The following is a 17,473-nucleotide window of genomic DNA, read 5'->3' as shown; positions in this document are numbered from 1 at the left end:
GGTGGATCGATATTTTTACAATGCAAACGTGCTGGTCTCTAGTTGTGGTCAGTGTTAGGAGATACACATGATAAAACCATTCAAAAATAATGCCTTTTAAGGTGTACACTGTTTCCATATCCAAAAGTAACTGTTCGGCATATGTTTTATTTGGTTTGGATCACTTGTATGCAAAATTACACAATGATATGCAACAACACATTTGAGATCATGGCAGACAGTTCTGAAAAATGAATCCCATTTTCCAAGAGAGTAACGACACTAGCAAAGTAAGCAGAATTAAATGTTTCTTCAAACACAAAATTGCTTTGCATTGTACATTGTTTGGATTTCTTCATCAATTAATATTCTCCTGTATGTAATCTACATTATTAAAGATATTCTTATGTGGAGCTGTCAGATAATGCACATAAATCAAAAGTCTTTGGCCTCGCACTAGAGTAGTGGCATCTATTAAACTACTTATTACCGTGACTGCAGAAATATGAATGTCTTCTTTCATGTTATGTTCCAAACAAGAACTGACATGACTTTTTGCATCTCCTCAAATAGTCAATAAATCAGTAAACAGATATATATTCCATTGGAAGCCTATCTGGGTTGCTCTAACTCTCAACTTGGAATTTTGCCTCGCAGGGAAAAAAATCAGTTTTGCTTTGGAGGAACTGATGTGAGCTGGTCTTCGGCTCATTAGAAACATGTCTGCTGCTGTTTGGATCGGATGTGATTCTTCAGATCTTTTTAGAAGATACAGAATTTCGCTCCCTGTAGCTGTTTAACCAACTTAAATACTTACAAAGTTACTTTCTCCAGGCTTGGACCTTTTTATAAAAAGCTCCTTTTAATCTGGTTCCGTCCTATCTTTTGATAAACATACAGTTGACCATCCCCTTTCAGAAATCCATTGGCATGTATCTATAGTAAGCTGCCATTTATTTTTATATGTTTGGAGAAAAAGTGGTTGCCAAACAGCTTAATGCTGTTTTCACTGCACACTTTAAGATGACATAATGATGTCATCTGATGTTTTGTGTGCTGGATCGTTGTGCCTTTGATAATGTAGATCAGAGCCTCCTGGCTGAAAGGTGTAGGCAGTGGCTGGTGGTCTATGGGAGCGCCCTGGACAAGTGCTCCTGATATCTCTCGGAAAGGAGTTTTTCTGTGTGGCTTGATCTAAGACCAATGCTCTTTCTCGTGGTTTGCTGCAGGGTTTTGTATTGGGTACTATATTATTTGCTTTTGATATGCTTCCCCTAGCTCATTACATTACCATATTTAAAAGTATATGACATGCCTGTTAGGCTGATGATATCCAGCTAAATGTCTCTTTTAATCCTGATAAGACTAAGAAACCGACTTATTTTGCAAAATTGTCTGACTGACTGAGAAGACTTGATGGCTGGAACAATGGTAACGAATTGTAACCCTCGTTCTATGACTATAAACATAGGGTAGGCTCGTCCTGATTGGCCAGCTACGTTGACTCAATTCAAATTCAGCAGGCAAGCATCTGCCTGCTATTGGTGAAGAACATTACCCAAAGAGTCCAGTAGAAGGCGGAGCCTGAGTGAGTGAGAACAACTGTTTAGACTTTACCGCAGGTTATAGACTATGCCATCCCTGATAGACTACTGCAATTCCCTTTTCACCAGGAATTGGAAGTCGTCCCTGAACTGTTTACAAATGGTCCACAACAATGCCAGCAGACTCACATCACACACATCTCATCCTATTTACATTAGCTCACCATTAACTTCTGAATTAAAACAAATATATATATATATATATCCCTACATGGTCCTGCATATGAGGTCTTCCTACCAAGTTCTACCAAGGGCTCTTGAGTTCTACTGTCAATAAACGGTGATTTTGTTTGAAGAGATTTGATCTATAAAGTGTGATGGTCTTATTCTTATTATATTGTATTATTGTCAAGTACTTTATGATAATATTTTATGAAGGTGGAATATTAAAAAATACCTTCCTTCAAATGCATTCATTCTCAGACAGGAGCATGCATGCATTCATACTTCAACTGAAAGGTTTATCATACAAAATACCTTCAATTCAATAAATCAAGTCTTATTCAAAACATTATTCAGACAATACATATATACAGAGTACATTTAAATGACTTACCTTGCCAACATATAGCGGCTCTGTGCCTGTATACTCCTCCACCACAAAGAACTGGTTCCACACCCATCCTCTCTTCACTCTTTCATATGGTGAGGGTTCTGGCTCTTGTCTATTCCCTTCTGAGTACGAACCACTTGTCCTTGAGGCCTCACAACAGCCAAAACTACAGCAGCTAAACAAATGTAATGCTGCAAACAGTGTCCAAGCTCCTGCTTTAAAAAAAGGAGCCATTTTGATTTTTAACAAAATGGGAAAAAAGAAAGAAATTCTGCCGGGGTCTACATGCAATAACAAAGATACATGTAGAAATAAAAAGTGTTTGGGTTGTATTTTATACCAAATAAAACTCCACAAGGGCAAACATAAAACGTTTTTGTGTCAGAACTTGAAAGTTAATCCATGAGATTGCAAATAAATCTGAGGTTATCTGGTGAATACAGGGCACATCATGGAGCATATTGGATCCATTCCTCCTGCAGAGTGCCTGTTTGTATCGTAGCATGGATAGTCATTCTGATTCTGTTATAGTATCCACTCCACCTTTGTATAGCACTTTTTGCAATTATGCCTGAAAGTGAAACAAACAGACTTTGGCAAATGTCTTTCAAACTAAGTTGTTGAAGGCAACCAAAACAACAGATTTTACTGGAGCATGTCACTGATTAGTAGGGAAACTAGTGGAAAAAGGGAATACAACAACAGTAAGCAGCACGCCCTTGAAGAATGATGGTGTCCATCCATTTTGGACTTTGCCATTTTAAGTGCTTAATTGCATCTTGTTACACTTCTAGCCATGTCATTTCCAAGGTAGGTGCATATTTCCAGAGGTTAAATACTAAGCTGCCAAAAATAACAATATATATCGTGTTTTTCTGCTGTGATCCAGTTCCGTGAAAAGTCATGAAAAGGTTTGCCTCCTGAAGCAGAATCCTTGAATTGTGAAAAGGTCAACTCATTTTACTCTTGCTGATTTTGTTTGAGCTTCAATGTATGTTCCTTGCAGAACAATCCAGTGGGTTGGAAAATTCATCCTTCGAAGGTCTCACAGTATTTCTGTGGCCATCATGACAACTCCATCAGTGATTCAAAGGCAGAAGTAGGACACACCTGTAAGACACAAAAGAGACAAATGTTACAGTTGCGATTTGGGCTGAATCTAGACATTCTTTTTTTTCTTTGTTATCCTTCTGAGTCTTTTTCAATGTTTTACTTTGTCTTCTATAGCATGAAAAGTGCTGAAACATGAATAAGAACAAACATCCCCCTTTCTTCATCTTTCTTTTTCCATTGTGTTCTGAGGGACAACACCCACAATATGTTGGTGTTGTTAGGATTATCTGAAGAAAACTGTTTTCCACTAGCAATTATTGTGTTCAGCAAGAACTCTAACAATGTTCTGTGAACTGGAGAGCGATGGCTGAACGGTGAAAAAAGGACAGGAAACCAGGTGTGTGGAAAATAGAAAAGGAGAGAGAGAGAGATGCAGAGGGATGAAGAAAGAGGTGAGAGAGGGAGGGGAAGCAACAGAGAGAGGTCATTGTTCATCACACACCAGACCCAAAGCATCTGTCTGCCTTTCGTCCGACTGATGGAGCAGCCCTAACATCAGCCAGCTGATTAATTGCATGAGGGATCACTAATTGGATAAAAGTATTAATCAATTAATTATATCCAATAAGGCAACAACCTCCTAATACTTCAGACAAACATTGGGGGGTAGCAGGGGGGTGGGGCAGATACGGTCCTCGGCTGTTGTGAAACATGCACAGAGGTGAGACAGAAAGACGGAGCTGACGGAGCAGAGAGGGAGGTAAGGGAGGGTGAATGAGAAAGAGCAAGACAAAGAGAAGTGACAAATGAAATAATGAGTGAAAGATTAAAAGAGGAAACGAGACAGACTGTATTTTGTGGCTGTGGGTATGATTAATGGTCTCTCCGACACATTCACAACAAAAGGCGGATAACAGAAAAAGAAGAAACAATAACATGTAGTATGTCTCTGGCCTTATGACCCCAAGAAAGGAAGATTGGAACAGTCGTGGAAGAAAAAGCTCTTCAGGCCAGCAGGTGGTTTAACCTATTGTGTTTGCACCGGCTGGGAGAGGACTTCTAATCTCACACTTCTCCTGCCCAGTAGCGTGCTAGGAGCTTCCGGAAATAATTCCTTCTCAGACTGTTGGTCAAGGCAATGTCCGTGGTATTGGATACCGACTGCTCTGGGGAAGTTCAATCTCCAGAGAAAACAGTTCAGGAGCAACTTAAACAGCAATACCTCTTTGTTCACTTGGTACCATAGTGGTTGTTATTGGAGGAACTATGTTGGGATCAGTGTTTTCAGTCATGTGATACAGAGGTTCATTTGCTAAACCAAATGAGTAGTCATGCAACACATTCATCAATGTGACATTTGCTTTAACAGTGCTCCAGTATTGAGGAATTTTGGAAACTTGCAAAAGACCCACTTGCTAAATGCCATATTGATGTATGATATCAGCATGCTAAAGTTTTCAGTTGTGTTACATCTTTCGCCTCCTTTCAAACCAACCACCAACATAATATAAATGCCATGCAACATGAAATAATCCATGATGTTTTACATGCAGTTTTTGATTTTGTTGGAATAACACTGTCTAATTGTTTCACAGGCTATTTAGGACTGTATATAAGATTAAAATAAATGTCATGATGGAGTGCCCACTTTACTGTATCAGCTCGAACATTTACGTACCATTCTTTGCACAATTATCATTGGTTTATTGTCACACAGAGATACCTTAATAACAAAACCCTATAACATAACCATACCTGATGCAGGAACTATTAACTGAAAAATGTATGTTCTTGAACCTGCCAACATCCATGGGATACAGTAAATGGCTGCTCTGAACCATTCACTAAATGATGTACGGGCCACAATTTTGTATTATCCGCACCAACCCAAGAGAGAGAGAGATAATGTAAAAGGTGTTAATTAATAACTTTAAAAGCTTCTGTTTTATCCGTCCACCCAAACCTTTTTTAGTAAGCTCATTTTAACACTACATGTGGGAAATTAATCTATACCATACACGTTCCATCATGATATACCAAAACTAAACTCAGTGGCTCACTTTTTCTAATAAATGTGTTCCTGACAGTTAATTCACGCTCCAATTCAATTCAATTCAATATAATGTATTGGCATCAATGTCCATAAAGAGTTTTGCTTAAATGTTTTTTTGTTACCCTGGTAACCAACTGACCAATGTCAAATCTATAATTAGAGTCATTTAAGAACTTGAGAGGGACAATTCAGCCTTCAAATCTGGTCTCTAGACACAGACAGACTCTCCCTATTGTGCCATGGCAGACCAACACCAGCGGTGCACCATGGGCCTTGGCACTGTGCATGCCACTGCCTGTGTCTCGTACAGTAGCAGTGTGCTTTTTGGCAGTGATAGGAATATTTCCCAGCCTTCTCCAGCTTTGCTCTGACAGCAGTGAAACACAATCTGACTGGGCTCTATTAACTCTGCCCTGTACCTTTCTCTGAGATCCGCCACTTTCCCCTGCAGAGAACCAACGTTGCCTGGCACTAAAGATGACACACTATTATCATTCTCTGTTGAGGTAGAACTGTGTGCCTCTGCGACCAGGCCACCCCTATTGTGTTGTTAAAAAGCTAATTTCAACATTTCCTTGTCTCAAGATCCACATTTGCTGTAAGCCAGGTTATGGCTGTATGTCTACAGAAGTCACAAATAGACAATCCTTCTGTCAACTCATTGCCTGTTTGTCTGCTATGTTTCCTCCAGACATTTGAATACTCTTCTGCTCATTCATTATCTGCTCAAGTACGAAGAGTGGCTTTCTGTGATCTTTATTCGGCCAAGATATGAAAGGGTAGCACGAGGGCATTCCTGCATGCTTTTGAAATGCTCTGACCGCTGAGAGTAGGACCATTTTTAAATAATGCAATGCAGCATCATTGGGCGACATATTGCAATGGCCAATCAAACACATTCATAATCCATTGTACTTTGCGTTTTGTGTGAAAACTGTAACATATTGCCAAAATCACTGTTTCTTCAAGACAGATTTATAAAACTATTTCTGCCCTGATAACTTTCCACAGATGATAAATCTTGTTTCAAACAGTAGGGGTATAAACTAATGTGTTTTGGATTTTGTGAACTGCACATTCTGTATCTTATTTCATCTCACATCTCCACTACTGGTAGCAATACTCCCACACCCATGCTTCACAAAGGTTATTAACAGTGTTATATTAGGTTCGGAACATTGTCAATGTTTGGAGGCATTGCAATTTAACATAAATGTTCTCACATGGTTTAGAAATCACCTTAAACACACATTTAAATTAAAGGTTTATCGTATTAATAAAAGTTCACCACACATACCTTAATGAGATAAAACAGTGAGTAAACTTGAATGATAGACAATCTAAATGAAAGAAAAAGTCTTAAGTCCTTGCTTGACTTGAATTGATCAACAGTTTTTTTTTCTTTTCAAGTTTCCAATTTGATATTTTGGAGCTGTGGAGTGATAACTTCAAAGAAACTGTTTATTCCTCTGTGCCTCAAAGGCAAACAGCATTGGGAGGATAAAATTAATTTGTTTTTGCCTATCTACACTTTCCCTGTTCCCTTACAGTAGATGACTTAACAGTGAGGCAGGCAGTTTGAGTACGTTTAATTAGAGAGCATTTGTATCAACAAAAAATATCTGTGTGCATGAACGGCGTACAAGTTGCTTTGCAAACTGAAACATTCGCTGAGCACCAACTGTTTGGTTTCTAAAAACGAAATCCATATTCCTCCGATGAATCTCCTTCTGTTCTGCCGCCCCGCTTGGGGAATTTCATTAAGTGTGTGGACACTTACTCATGATTACATATGGGTGTAAAAGTAGGAAAGCTAATGAGTCAAAAACGAGATTTATGTTAGTGTGTTCATAATTCACTCAAACTTGGCCATCACTACAGTGATGTCAGGAGCCTTCACTAGCAGAGGCAAATCAGTAGCATGTCAATTACTGCCCTTTCTTTTCAAGCAATGGCCAACACAACTTGTTGATGATGAAAATGTGGCTGATATATCTGCCTCTCCCTGTGCATCTCTCTCTTTCCTTTCCACTACCTCCTCTACTCATTCTCCAATCCAAAACTACTGTGCAGCCATACGTGACCTATTAGAGTGCTGGATTGATTTTAGAGCATGGCTGCGGCCTCTCATCAGTGGGCATGCCCAGAGCACACCCTTTGACAGCTGGCAGTGGACAGACGACAGCCAGGCAAGACTGATCACTGCGAACTGATAGGCAAGGGGCCAATGGCCAGCAGACAGCCCTCTCTATCTCTCTAACACACACACTGACATGCAAGCATGCACAGCAGAGTGTGTGGGTGGGTGTATGTGTGTGTGTGTGTGTGTGTGTGTGTGTGTGTGTGTGTGTGTGGTGTGTGTGTGTGTGTGTGTGTGTGTGTGTGTGTGTGTGTGTGTGTGTGTGTGTGTGTGTGTGTGTGTGTGTGTGTGTGTGTGTGTGTGTGTGTGTGTGTGTGTGTGTGTGTGTGTGTGTGTGTGTGTGTGTGTGACAAGGGGCATGCAAAGTGCAGTGCCAATAGTAGTTCAAATCAGTGACCTTTTGCCCTCGTTGGCTGAAATGCTGACCTGACCAAAAATATTTATAAGTAGACAATACTCTCAAAAATAAAAACATAAATATACAATAAAAAGCATACTTGTTTAAAATAAAATATGTTCAGTCTGCACTGAAGTAAAACATTTGCGCAACAGTTAAATAACCAAAATGTAAATGTACATTATTGCTATTACTAGCATATTTAATATTGTGCCCTCAATATATCATGGAAGTGTGTGCAAAGGTCACAAGCAGCACACAGTGATATCAATCATGTAACATTTTAAATGTTGTTCTGTGTTTTAATATGTATCTGATCAGTTGTTGATGATAAGGGACTGAACAACATGGAGGGTAAAAAGGAGAATATATGAATCTTCATATACCGGAAAAAATAACCCATATGCTGGTAAGCTAATGGCTAAAGAAAAAAACCAAAATGTATTAGATACATGAACATATAAATGCAAACAATACACACAATAGAACACATCTGAGAGATAAATCAACAAAACCTCTAACAAATTGTTTCCATTGTTGGGAATATTCTGAAGCTATTATAATGTTTAATCAAAAGGATTGATTGTTGCATGAGGCTGATACACCAGCTGTTTTGTCAGTGTCTAATTTCAGTATGCCTCCAGATGAAGTATTTTTGTGTGTTTCCCAGCGTCATAAGCTTGTTATATTTGCCTCTCTGCTAAGTCATTAGCACAATCTCCTTTAAATTGGGCCCTTACTGACCAACCAGGTTAGATTGTGCTTTAGAGAGATGTGTGGACCGCAATACTGTGAATGCTTCTGCTTCTTCTTTTCATGGAAACAGTGTTTAACTTTGGTTGAACATGATGAATCGGATTATTCAATTTTCAGTGAGTTCTGAGTAAAGCAGATCAATTGGGTTTGTTTCTAAGGAACTGACACATTCAAACACAGACTCCATGGATTTGAAAGAAACTGGCATAGCAGGTAGCGTTCAACACTTCCTCAGATCTCTTTAAAGCATAATATTATCTGTATTTAAATGTCTAAAAACAACTACAGCTATTTCTTTAAATGTAAGTTGTGTTATTACAGTTTCCTAGATGTTTACAGAAATGTTAAAACTTATAGAAATCTGTGATTTTAATCAAGGAAACATTTTTTTTTTACATCCAGTCGCCTTTTAGGATTGCTTTGCGCATTAGTAGATAAAGTCATGTTATCACAGACATTGGTGAGTGTTGGTCCAAAAGGCAGTATGCTGTGCTCAAACTCTTTCTATCCTTGGAGACTGGTAAAACTAAATGAATGCACTCTGAGACACAAACACTATTTCCACACCAACATATGGGTAGAAATGTATGCAAACTTTAGTATGAACATCACATTTTATAATCTTATGCAAACGTGTACAACTCACGCACAAGCACACTTACCCTGTCCCTCCATCACCCATCACCATCCTTTTTTGCACTCCATGCACATCTTTGCTTTTCTGTCTCTGTCTTTCTCTTTGTCTGACTTACTGTCAACAAGTTCTAAAACGTATTGGGTTCAGCTCTCTGCTCTCTCTCAGTGAAACTTTGTCTGGCTGTATTTTCTTTAAGCTTCTGCTCACTCTTCTCCTACATCACCCTGCTGCTACACCGTTCCCATAATCCCTTACGCTGTCTATCCATCCACACTTTCTATCTGACTGGTTTCTCCTTTGACCTCCCCTGTCACTTTTATTTGTTCTAGTATTGCCTTGTTTTGCCTGTTTTCTGCTTAACAGTCTCATCAGAATCCCTTATTTCTCCCAGTTTTGTTTTTTTACAGCCTTTCAGTGCCGTCCTGTATTACTTGAAAATGCATTTTCCCAGGTCAGTGTTGTATGCTGTTCATTAACCTCCCCTTGTGTTTTCTGCACATTCTTTCACACACACCCAAACATACAATGTGACAACTCAGTTGAGCCTGGTATCATTAGGGAATATCGCTGCATCTCTCTCTCTAATAATGAATTCTCATTTCAGGGGCCACGGTGACAAAACGGCAGTAGTGATTACTATCTGAGGAAAGGAGTTTATATTTGGAAGTTAATAGCTTGAGGTTAACACATGGCCACATTTACTCCCCCTAGCGCGCTCACTCACCACAGTATATCTCTGCCTAAGATTGATGTGTGCAATGATTTTGCATTTACTCAAAAAACATTCCTATGCGCACACACAAGCATGCACAGCTTAACACATGCACATGGTAGATAGCGAGGCAGACCCAGCTCCATCTTCCATTGCCAGAATCTCCCCATCAGAAGGATGAAAGCTGCCATCAAAGCCAGGCCCAGGAGGAGTTCAGACAGTTTGCTTATTCGAATGAACCGAACACCAGAGTCCAATCCCCTCCACCATGCTTATTAAATAGCCTATTTTGTCATTTCCAATCCCAATTTGTCACGGTCACTTGGCTCAGCGGCCCCTGCCATGACACAGAGGAGTGAAAAACCAGCACAACATAAAACATGTATTTTTGTGTAGTGTTTATCTTGCTATGGTAACATTTGAAAGGGCTATTTGCTGCAAAACTGACAAAATGAAAATAAAACATAACATAGAAGGAAACAAACAAAAAGAAAACAACACGTTCCTTTTGAGTTAAGAAAGGTTGCTGTGAAAACAAGTCTACAGGCTAATGGAATTTGTGACTATATTCATAAAAAGCATAACAGATCTATAGGTTACTTACGTAACCCCAGTGTCAGAGTAACATGAAGTGAGATGTCTCACTATGGGATGCGCCTCATTGCGGAGCAAACAGAAGCATCAATCTCATTACGCCAATCCTGATTGGCTGGTGATCTTGACATCAACGTCAGGGGAAATCACCCCCTATAAGTAGCCTGCGCCACGACGCATGCGTCATTCAAAATAAGCACCTCTTCTCGCTTCACCATAGCAAGGAGGGCCGTCTGGTGAGACATCTCACTTCATGTTACTCTGAATACTGGGGTTACGTAAGTAACCTATAGTTCTCATTCATAACACTCCGTTCGATGTCTCACTATGGGATATTGTAGCTCCCGTATTGCCAGACGAGCTTATCTCGAAGATCACCGATCAACCAGAATTTAACAGGTGGAGTCCCGACTCAACAAGGTGCCCAGCACTGCTCGGGCCACGCTTGGAGCGGAGACGTCTAGCCTGTAAAAGCGGACAAAAGTGAGCGGCGAAGACCAGCTTGCCTCTGCACAGATGTCTTGGATGGAAACACCCTTGAACAAAGCCCAGGATGTAGCCAGGCCCCGAGTCGAGTGAGCCCGCAGACCCGAAGGTGCTTTCAGATTCTGACTCGTATAGGCCAAAGCAATTGTCTCCACGATCCAGTGGGAGAGCCGTTGCTTAGTAACAGGCTTACCCTTGTGAGGATTAGCCCAGGACACGAAGAGTTGGGCATTAAGACGAAGCTCTTTTGATCTGTCCATATATGTGTGCAAAGCCCGGACTGGACACAACAGATCCTGCTGCTGCTCCCCGGAGGAAACCAGCTGCGGAGGAAATGCCTCAATGTGAATTGGGGTACACGAAACAACCACCTTTGGTGTAAAGGCAGGGTTGGGTTTCAGCAACACTCTCGTTTGCCCTGGGGCGAACTGAGTGCATGAGGGATGTACAGACAGTGCATGGATATCGCTGACCCGCTTGGCGGATGCCAGGGCCAGTAACAGCACTGTCTTGAGTGACAGATGTTTCATGTCAGCTCCTTCCAGGGGTTCAAATGGGGTCATTTTGAGCCCATTTAAAACCACTGCCAGGTCCCATAAGGGCACCAGCTACCTGGAGACATGGAGGAGCCTGCGAGCTCCCTTCATAAAACGGCAAACCAAAGGATGTTGGCTAGCCGTCTTACCCTCAAAGCCCACATGGCATGCAGCAATAGCAGCCAGGTACACTTTGATCGTAGAGAAAGCTCTGTGTTTTTCGATCAAGTCCTGTAGAAATGATAAAATCACCCCGACAGGACATTGAAAAGAGATGTGTCCTTCTTGAAGGCACCACTCCTCAAACACCCTCCACTTACAGTCGTAAAGAGACCTGGTGGAGGAAGCTCTCGCACTCTGAATAGTGTTTATCACCTTCTGAGGGAGTCCCACTGTATTCAGATTGTACCACTCACGGGTCAGGCCCATAGTGCCCCGCGCTCTGGGCGTGGGTAAAGGATCGCCCCCGCCGCCTGAGACAATCTGTCCCTGCGTGGTGGGGGCTGCTGCCCGCACAACAGCTGATATATCTCCGCCAGCCCGTACGTTGCGGGCTAGGGCGGAAACATCAGAGTAAGTGTGTGGCGTTGCTCCTTCACTCTGGCCAGAGTTGGGGGTAACAGAGCCAGGGGTGGGAACACGCACAGAGGACCCGGAGGTCGATCGTGTACGAGTGTGTCCCCGCCTAAGAGTGCGTTTAAATCGTGCATTAAAGAGAACAGCTGTCATTGAGCATTTTCTCTTTTTGCGAACAGACTTAACGCGGCTCCACCGTAACGCACCCACAGCGGACTCCCGATCCTTGGATGAGGAGTCCAGTCTGCATAGAGTGGTGCACCTCTGGACAGTAATTCTGTCCCGAGGTGCATAACTCCCGGTACCTGTGTCGCTCTCAAAGAGAGGAGACGTCTGCCGCTCCAAGGGATCAGTTGGTGTGCCAGTGTGTGTGACTGGAGACAACGCAACCTCCCTTGGCGGTTCATACACAATATCGTGTTGTCTGTCCTCACGAGGACATGGTGTTCTCTGAGAGAAGGCAGGAAGCGTTTTAGGGTGGGGAACACCGCTAAAAGCTCCGGGTAGTTTACGTGTGCCCGCTGGAGGTCTCTGCTCTAGAGACCTCTCACCGGGCGACCTTCGTAAATCCCCTATCAGCCTGTCTGACCTGCGTCCGTGGTGACCACCTTCCGTGAAAAGACAGCACCCGTAGGCGCGTCCCGCACTAGAAAAGTCGGGTGTAGTGCCACTACACATTACATAATAACCAATACTCTCCGCACGCCGTGGCGCGCGGGGTTTAGTTTTATTATGAGGCCCATGTTGAGTGGGTGCTTTACGAGGAAATGTTTCCCCGTAATCTGACTCTGCTCGGTGGGCATTATAGATAAAACCCTTCTTTCTAGGAGAGAGAGAACCTCTCTCTCCAGAATATGGGTTGACTCTCTCTGGGTTTGTGAAAACAGATAAAGTATGACTGTTTTGAGAAGCCCAGGCAGATGTCGTGAGTATCTCCTGCTGTATGCTCCTTAGAGCCAGCTGAGATGTCACGCTTACGGCTCCGGCCGACACTGCGCATGCGCGTGACGGTAGTGCCCTTAAAGCCCCAACCGGCACTGCGCATGCGCGAGGCGGTGGTGCCTTCACAGACCCGTCAATAATCCGCCTTTTGAGAGATGCCGTATCTCCTCTCAAAAGGGGAAGAATTGGCGGGCTGTTTATTGGTTTTATTGATTTTCTATTCATTTTTTTGAGCTGCGCCCTCGGCCTGAAACCTGGATGCGTCAGCGGCAAATGTTTAATGACAGAGTGATCAACCAGTGTGTGACATGTGTTTGTGCAGACTTGAGGATGGTGTTTAGGCATCTCTCGAGGCGGCGGGAACACATTCACGGAGAGGAGAAGGGGGGGCTGTCAGGCCGCTCGCTTTTTCTTCCTCGACTGCTGGTTGAAAGTCTGGGTTGGCTGCGCCTGGGCTGCAGCCGGAACCGGAGACTTTCTAGGCCAACTCACCTTCGTCTCCTGCCTGGGCTGGGGACTCGGGGCGGGCTGCGACCTCTGCTGTTTCGGTATTTTAAACCGAGCAGGGTTCGGGGCAGCTTGGGCGAAGGGCTGCCGCTGTGAAGGCAGCGGCTGGACCCTTCGAGGGAGGCAGAGGTGGAGGGCCTCGTCTTCCTTCTTTTTCGACTCGCATTTCCTCTGCATGGAGGCGAGAGCGGAGCCGAAAATCCCCTCGGGAACGATGGGCATGTCAAGCACATTCTCCTTTTCCCGGTCTGGGAGGTTGGTGAGGTTGAGCCATCTAGCTCTTTCCTGCACCACCATGATCCCCATTACCTTGCCCGTGGCCTGGACGGTGCAGTGTTGGACACGGAGACAAATGTCTGTGACCGCAGCCATCTCGTCCAAAGTGGCCGGTCCAGGATTGCTCGACAGATCCTCACAGAGCTCCGCTTGGTATGCAGTTAGCAGTGAGGAAACGTTCAGAGCCCTGGCGGACAATGCTGCGGCTCTGTAGGACCGTTCAGTCATGGTCGACTGGAATCGGTCCGCCTTTGCTGGCAGTGTGGGGTTCCTGCTTGGTGACAGCCCATCCTCGGTAGGAGGTGGGTTGCCACCAGCGGTTCCATAGGCGGTATGCGGAGCCTCTCCATACCGTCACAGTCTAGGGAGGAGGCACCCTGGATTGGGGCCTTGTTGCTAAAGGGCCGGTCTCTCCACGAGACCGACACCTCATCCAACATCTCCGGGAAGACCGGAAGGAGTTGCCTCTTCGTCCTCGTTGTTTGGGGAAAATGTTTCCCCTCGTAACGGGACCTGGAGGTCTCCTTGGCCATTTCGGGCCACGGGATGTCTAGCCTGGACGCAGCGCGCTGACACACGGCCTGCAGGTCCATGCTTAGACAGGGCGAAGCTGGTGTGCTATCGCCCGGGAGAGCAGCCATCTCTCCCGGCTTTGCAGCCTGAGCTGATGTCATGAAGATGTCGTCTTCTTGCTCATCCGAATCAGACAGGAGGAACTCAGAGGCATCCTCTTCGTCCTCCATGTAATCCAATTCTAGGACATCCTCCGCAGGTGAAACCATGGTGAGGTCCAGCCGGGAGCCCCAGCTTGGTAGAGCGTGGGGCCCCGTTCCCGCGTCTCTTGCCGCCACTGGGTCCCGGCCTGATATGGCGCGGGAATCCGGTTCCGCGGCTGCCGCTGTTGATGAGCCCCAGACCGTAATGGTGAGGGGCTCAGTCTCTGCGGCGGACGCCCCCGCGTCTTGATTGCCAGCCGGCAAATCAATGGACATGAGGGGATCCTGTCCCGACAAGCTAGCTTGTCGTGCTAACCGTCGCCGGAGGCTCTTCATGGTGAAGCGGGCACAATGGGGTCTTTTTTCTCAAAGAATATTACCTGGTGTGGTAATATTCTTTTAATACTTTTCTCCTCCGTGAGAAGAGAAAAGAAAAAACGTCCTCGCTACCGTGGTGTCGGCAGTGAGGGAAAAAACAAGCTAGCAACGGGTGTGTTGCTAACTTGAAAATCAAAACCTTACCTTAATTCCAGAGGAAGAACGGCGGGGTTGATTATTTATAATACTAACTGGTGTGTTAGTACTATAGTCTTCTTGCGAAGCAGAAAGAGTAGCCGGCTAACGCCCGTCGACCGAAATTAGCTTTGGTTCAGTCTGTGGACTGTTAAGCTAGCCCGGCTACCATTAGAGATAGGGGTGGGCGATATTGAAAAATATGATATCACGATATTTTCAAGCAGTATCACGATAGACGATATATATCACGATATTTTTTCATGTCGGTTATTATGGTTATTTTTCATGTTACTTAACAGTACAAGCACCTACAAGGTAACAGAAACTAAAACAAAAAGGAGTAACAGACCAAAATAGCATTTCAAGCTGGTGTTATTTCAGAAATGAATCCCTGATTGAACAAGTGAGCAGTGAACATCAATAAACATGAAAAGGAGGGTAAAACATAACTAAGTAAAACATAAAACATCAATGAGGAAAAGTCAGTGCCAAACAATTAAAATGTAAACTTTAGAGTAGACTTGAAGTGTAATAAAAGACTTTAGCATAACTGAAGGGAAAAACATAAAACGCCACCGCGTCAGTTATGTCTTTCCACCGTTTGCTAGTCTTTTCATAAGGAGCCCCTTTATGAAATGCCTGCCCTATGGTAGTTTGTTTTGGTGCAGTCGCTGCGGTAGATTGTGCATTCAGACGCGGGGGACCTTGCACTCTTACAGTCTCTGCATGCTCTTTCTGGTGCTTGCGTTTGAGGTGGTCTCGTAAGCCCGACGTGTTGCCATCTGTCGCTTTGAAATGTCCTTTTTTGCACATTTTGCAAATTACATTTGTTTGTGTCTGTTGTGTTATATCCAAAATATGTCCATACCACAGACGTAGAGTTCTTTTTGGGGACTAAATCTAATTCTTCTACATCAGAATCTGACTCTCCGTCCATTATTGCTGTGTGTGCAGACTGCCAACAGTGTATTTTCCCTCGCTGCAAAGAAAGGGGGCGGGGACTTTGGGAGCGTGTCAAACAACTCGGACTGAACGAAAGCAGAGGTGCGCTGACATTGTGAAATCGATCGGGCTTGATATATGGTGAAATTAAAATCAGTAGGTGAGGCTGGGGGAGCGGGAGGGGAAGAGGCTCTCCGTCCGCTGTCATAGCCCCCTGCGCCGCGCACGGAGAGCCTCTCCCCCTCCCGCTATTTTTTTTTTTTTTTTTTTTTTTTATCACGATAGGACGATATCTCTGAAAAAGCATATCGTGGAGACCTAATATCGTCACGACGATATATATCGTCATATCGCCCACCCCTAATTAGAGATGTGCTCTGAAGCGAGAAGAGGTGTTTGAATGACGCATGCGTCGTGGCGCAGGCTACTTATAGGGGGTGATTTCCCCTGACGTTGACGTCAAGATCACCAGCCAATCAGGATTGGCGTAATGAGATTGATGCTTCTGTTTGCTCCGCGATGAGGCGCATCCCATAGTGAGACATCGAACGGAGTGTTATGAATGAGAACTTGATAACCAGACAACATTCAAATAATAAAAATATCAGCAGCTCAAATGCAACTTCAAAGTTGTCAGTTGTATTGTAATGTCATATTATGTTTTAAGTTTTAAGATGGTAAATGTCCCATCATTCATAAACAAATTATATACAATTGTCAGATGAAATGTTGATACAAATAGCATCAAAGCCAAATTCAGTTCTAGTGCCATAATTAACTTCAATCCTGACATAAAACGACAACTAATCCTCTATTCAGACCACCTCTGCACAAACATCTAACAGATTTCATCCATCTGAATTAATCATTCTCCATGTAGTTTAAAGGATCCCGTCTCCTTTCTGTTTGGCTGCCAAACATCCCGTACTCCAGCAGCATGCTAGTTGGAACTTGCTATTGTTTGGGTCTCTCCAACTGGACTCTATATTCTGAATCCAAAACCCCATGTTGTATTGGCAAGTCAATGATATGCAGCCGAGCGTGACTGGGAAGAACAACATCTGCATTGACATAGGGAACTGTCTGGAGAATGGCTGCTGCCATGCATTAGGCTGCTGTGTTTGCTTATGGGTTATAATGAGAGGTGACATATTGTCAGTGCCTTGCTAAAGCTGGCCTCCTAATTACACTAATTGCTGCTTTTCCACCCCCGTCCCCTCCCTTTCTGTTCAAATCTGTGCCCCCTCCCTCTTCATCTCCCTTGTTCCCTCTCTCCCATGCCAATACTGTTGCTGAAAAGCTTCCACCCATTATATCAAGATGCTCCCACTCTCTTATCTATCGCTTCCTTTTAACGTCCATAGGCCTACATGTTTTCTTCAATTTATTTCTCCTTTCTGTCTGTCTCTTCGTCTCTGCCTGTCAGTCATTGTCTTTCAGTCTTTCCTCTCCTTAGTGGACTAGTCTTTGTGCCCATACATGTCAGTGTCCACTACTG

At 43.7% G+C, this 17,473-nt stretch overlaps 1 protein-coding gene across 1 annotated transcript in view; it reads right to left on the bottom strand.

The window, feature by feature from the left end:
* LOC117447436 (cadherin-22) overlaps nucleotides 1–17,473 on the bottom strand; it is a 193,209-nt gene that overhangs the window by 82,139 nt on the left and 93,597 nt on the right. Inside the window, exon 3 of the mRNA XM_034084181.1 lies at nucleotides 2,140–3,246. Coding sequence (XP_033940072.1) covers nucleotides 2,140–2,370 — 231 coding nt within the window. The 5' untranslated portion in view covers nucleotides 2,371–3,246. The remainder of the gene's footprint in view (nucleotides 1–2,139; nucleotides 3,247–17,473) is intronic.

Source organism: Pseudochaenichthys georgianus, chromosome 5 (assembly GCF_902827115.2).
Source record: "Pseudochaenichthys georgianus chromosome 5, fPseGeo1.2, whole genome shotgun sequence".
Classification (NCBI taxonomy): domain Eukaryota; kingdom Metazoa; phylum Chordata; class Actinopteri; order Perciformes; family Channichthyidae; genus Pseudochaenichthys; species Pseudochaenichthys georgianus.
This window is presented reverse-complemented; position numbering and strand designations above follow the sequence as displayed.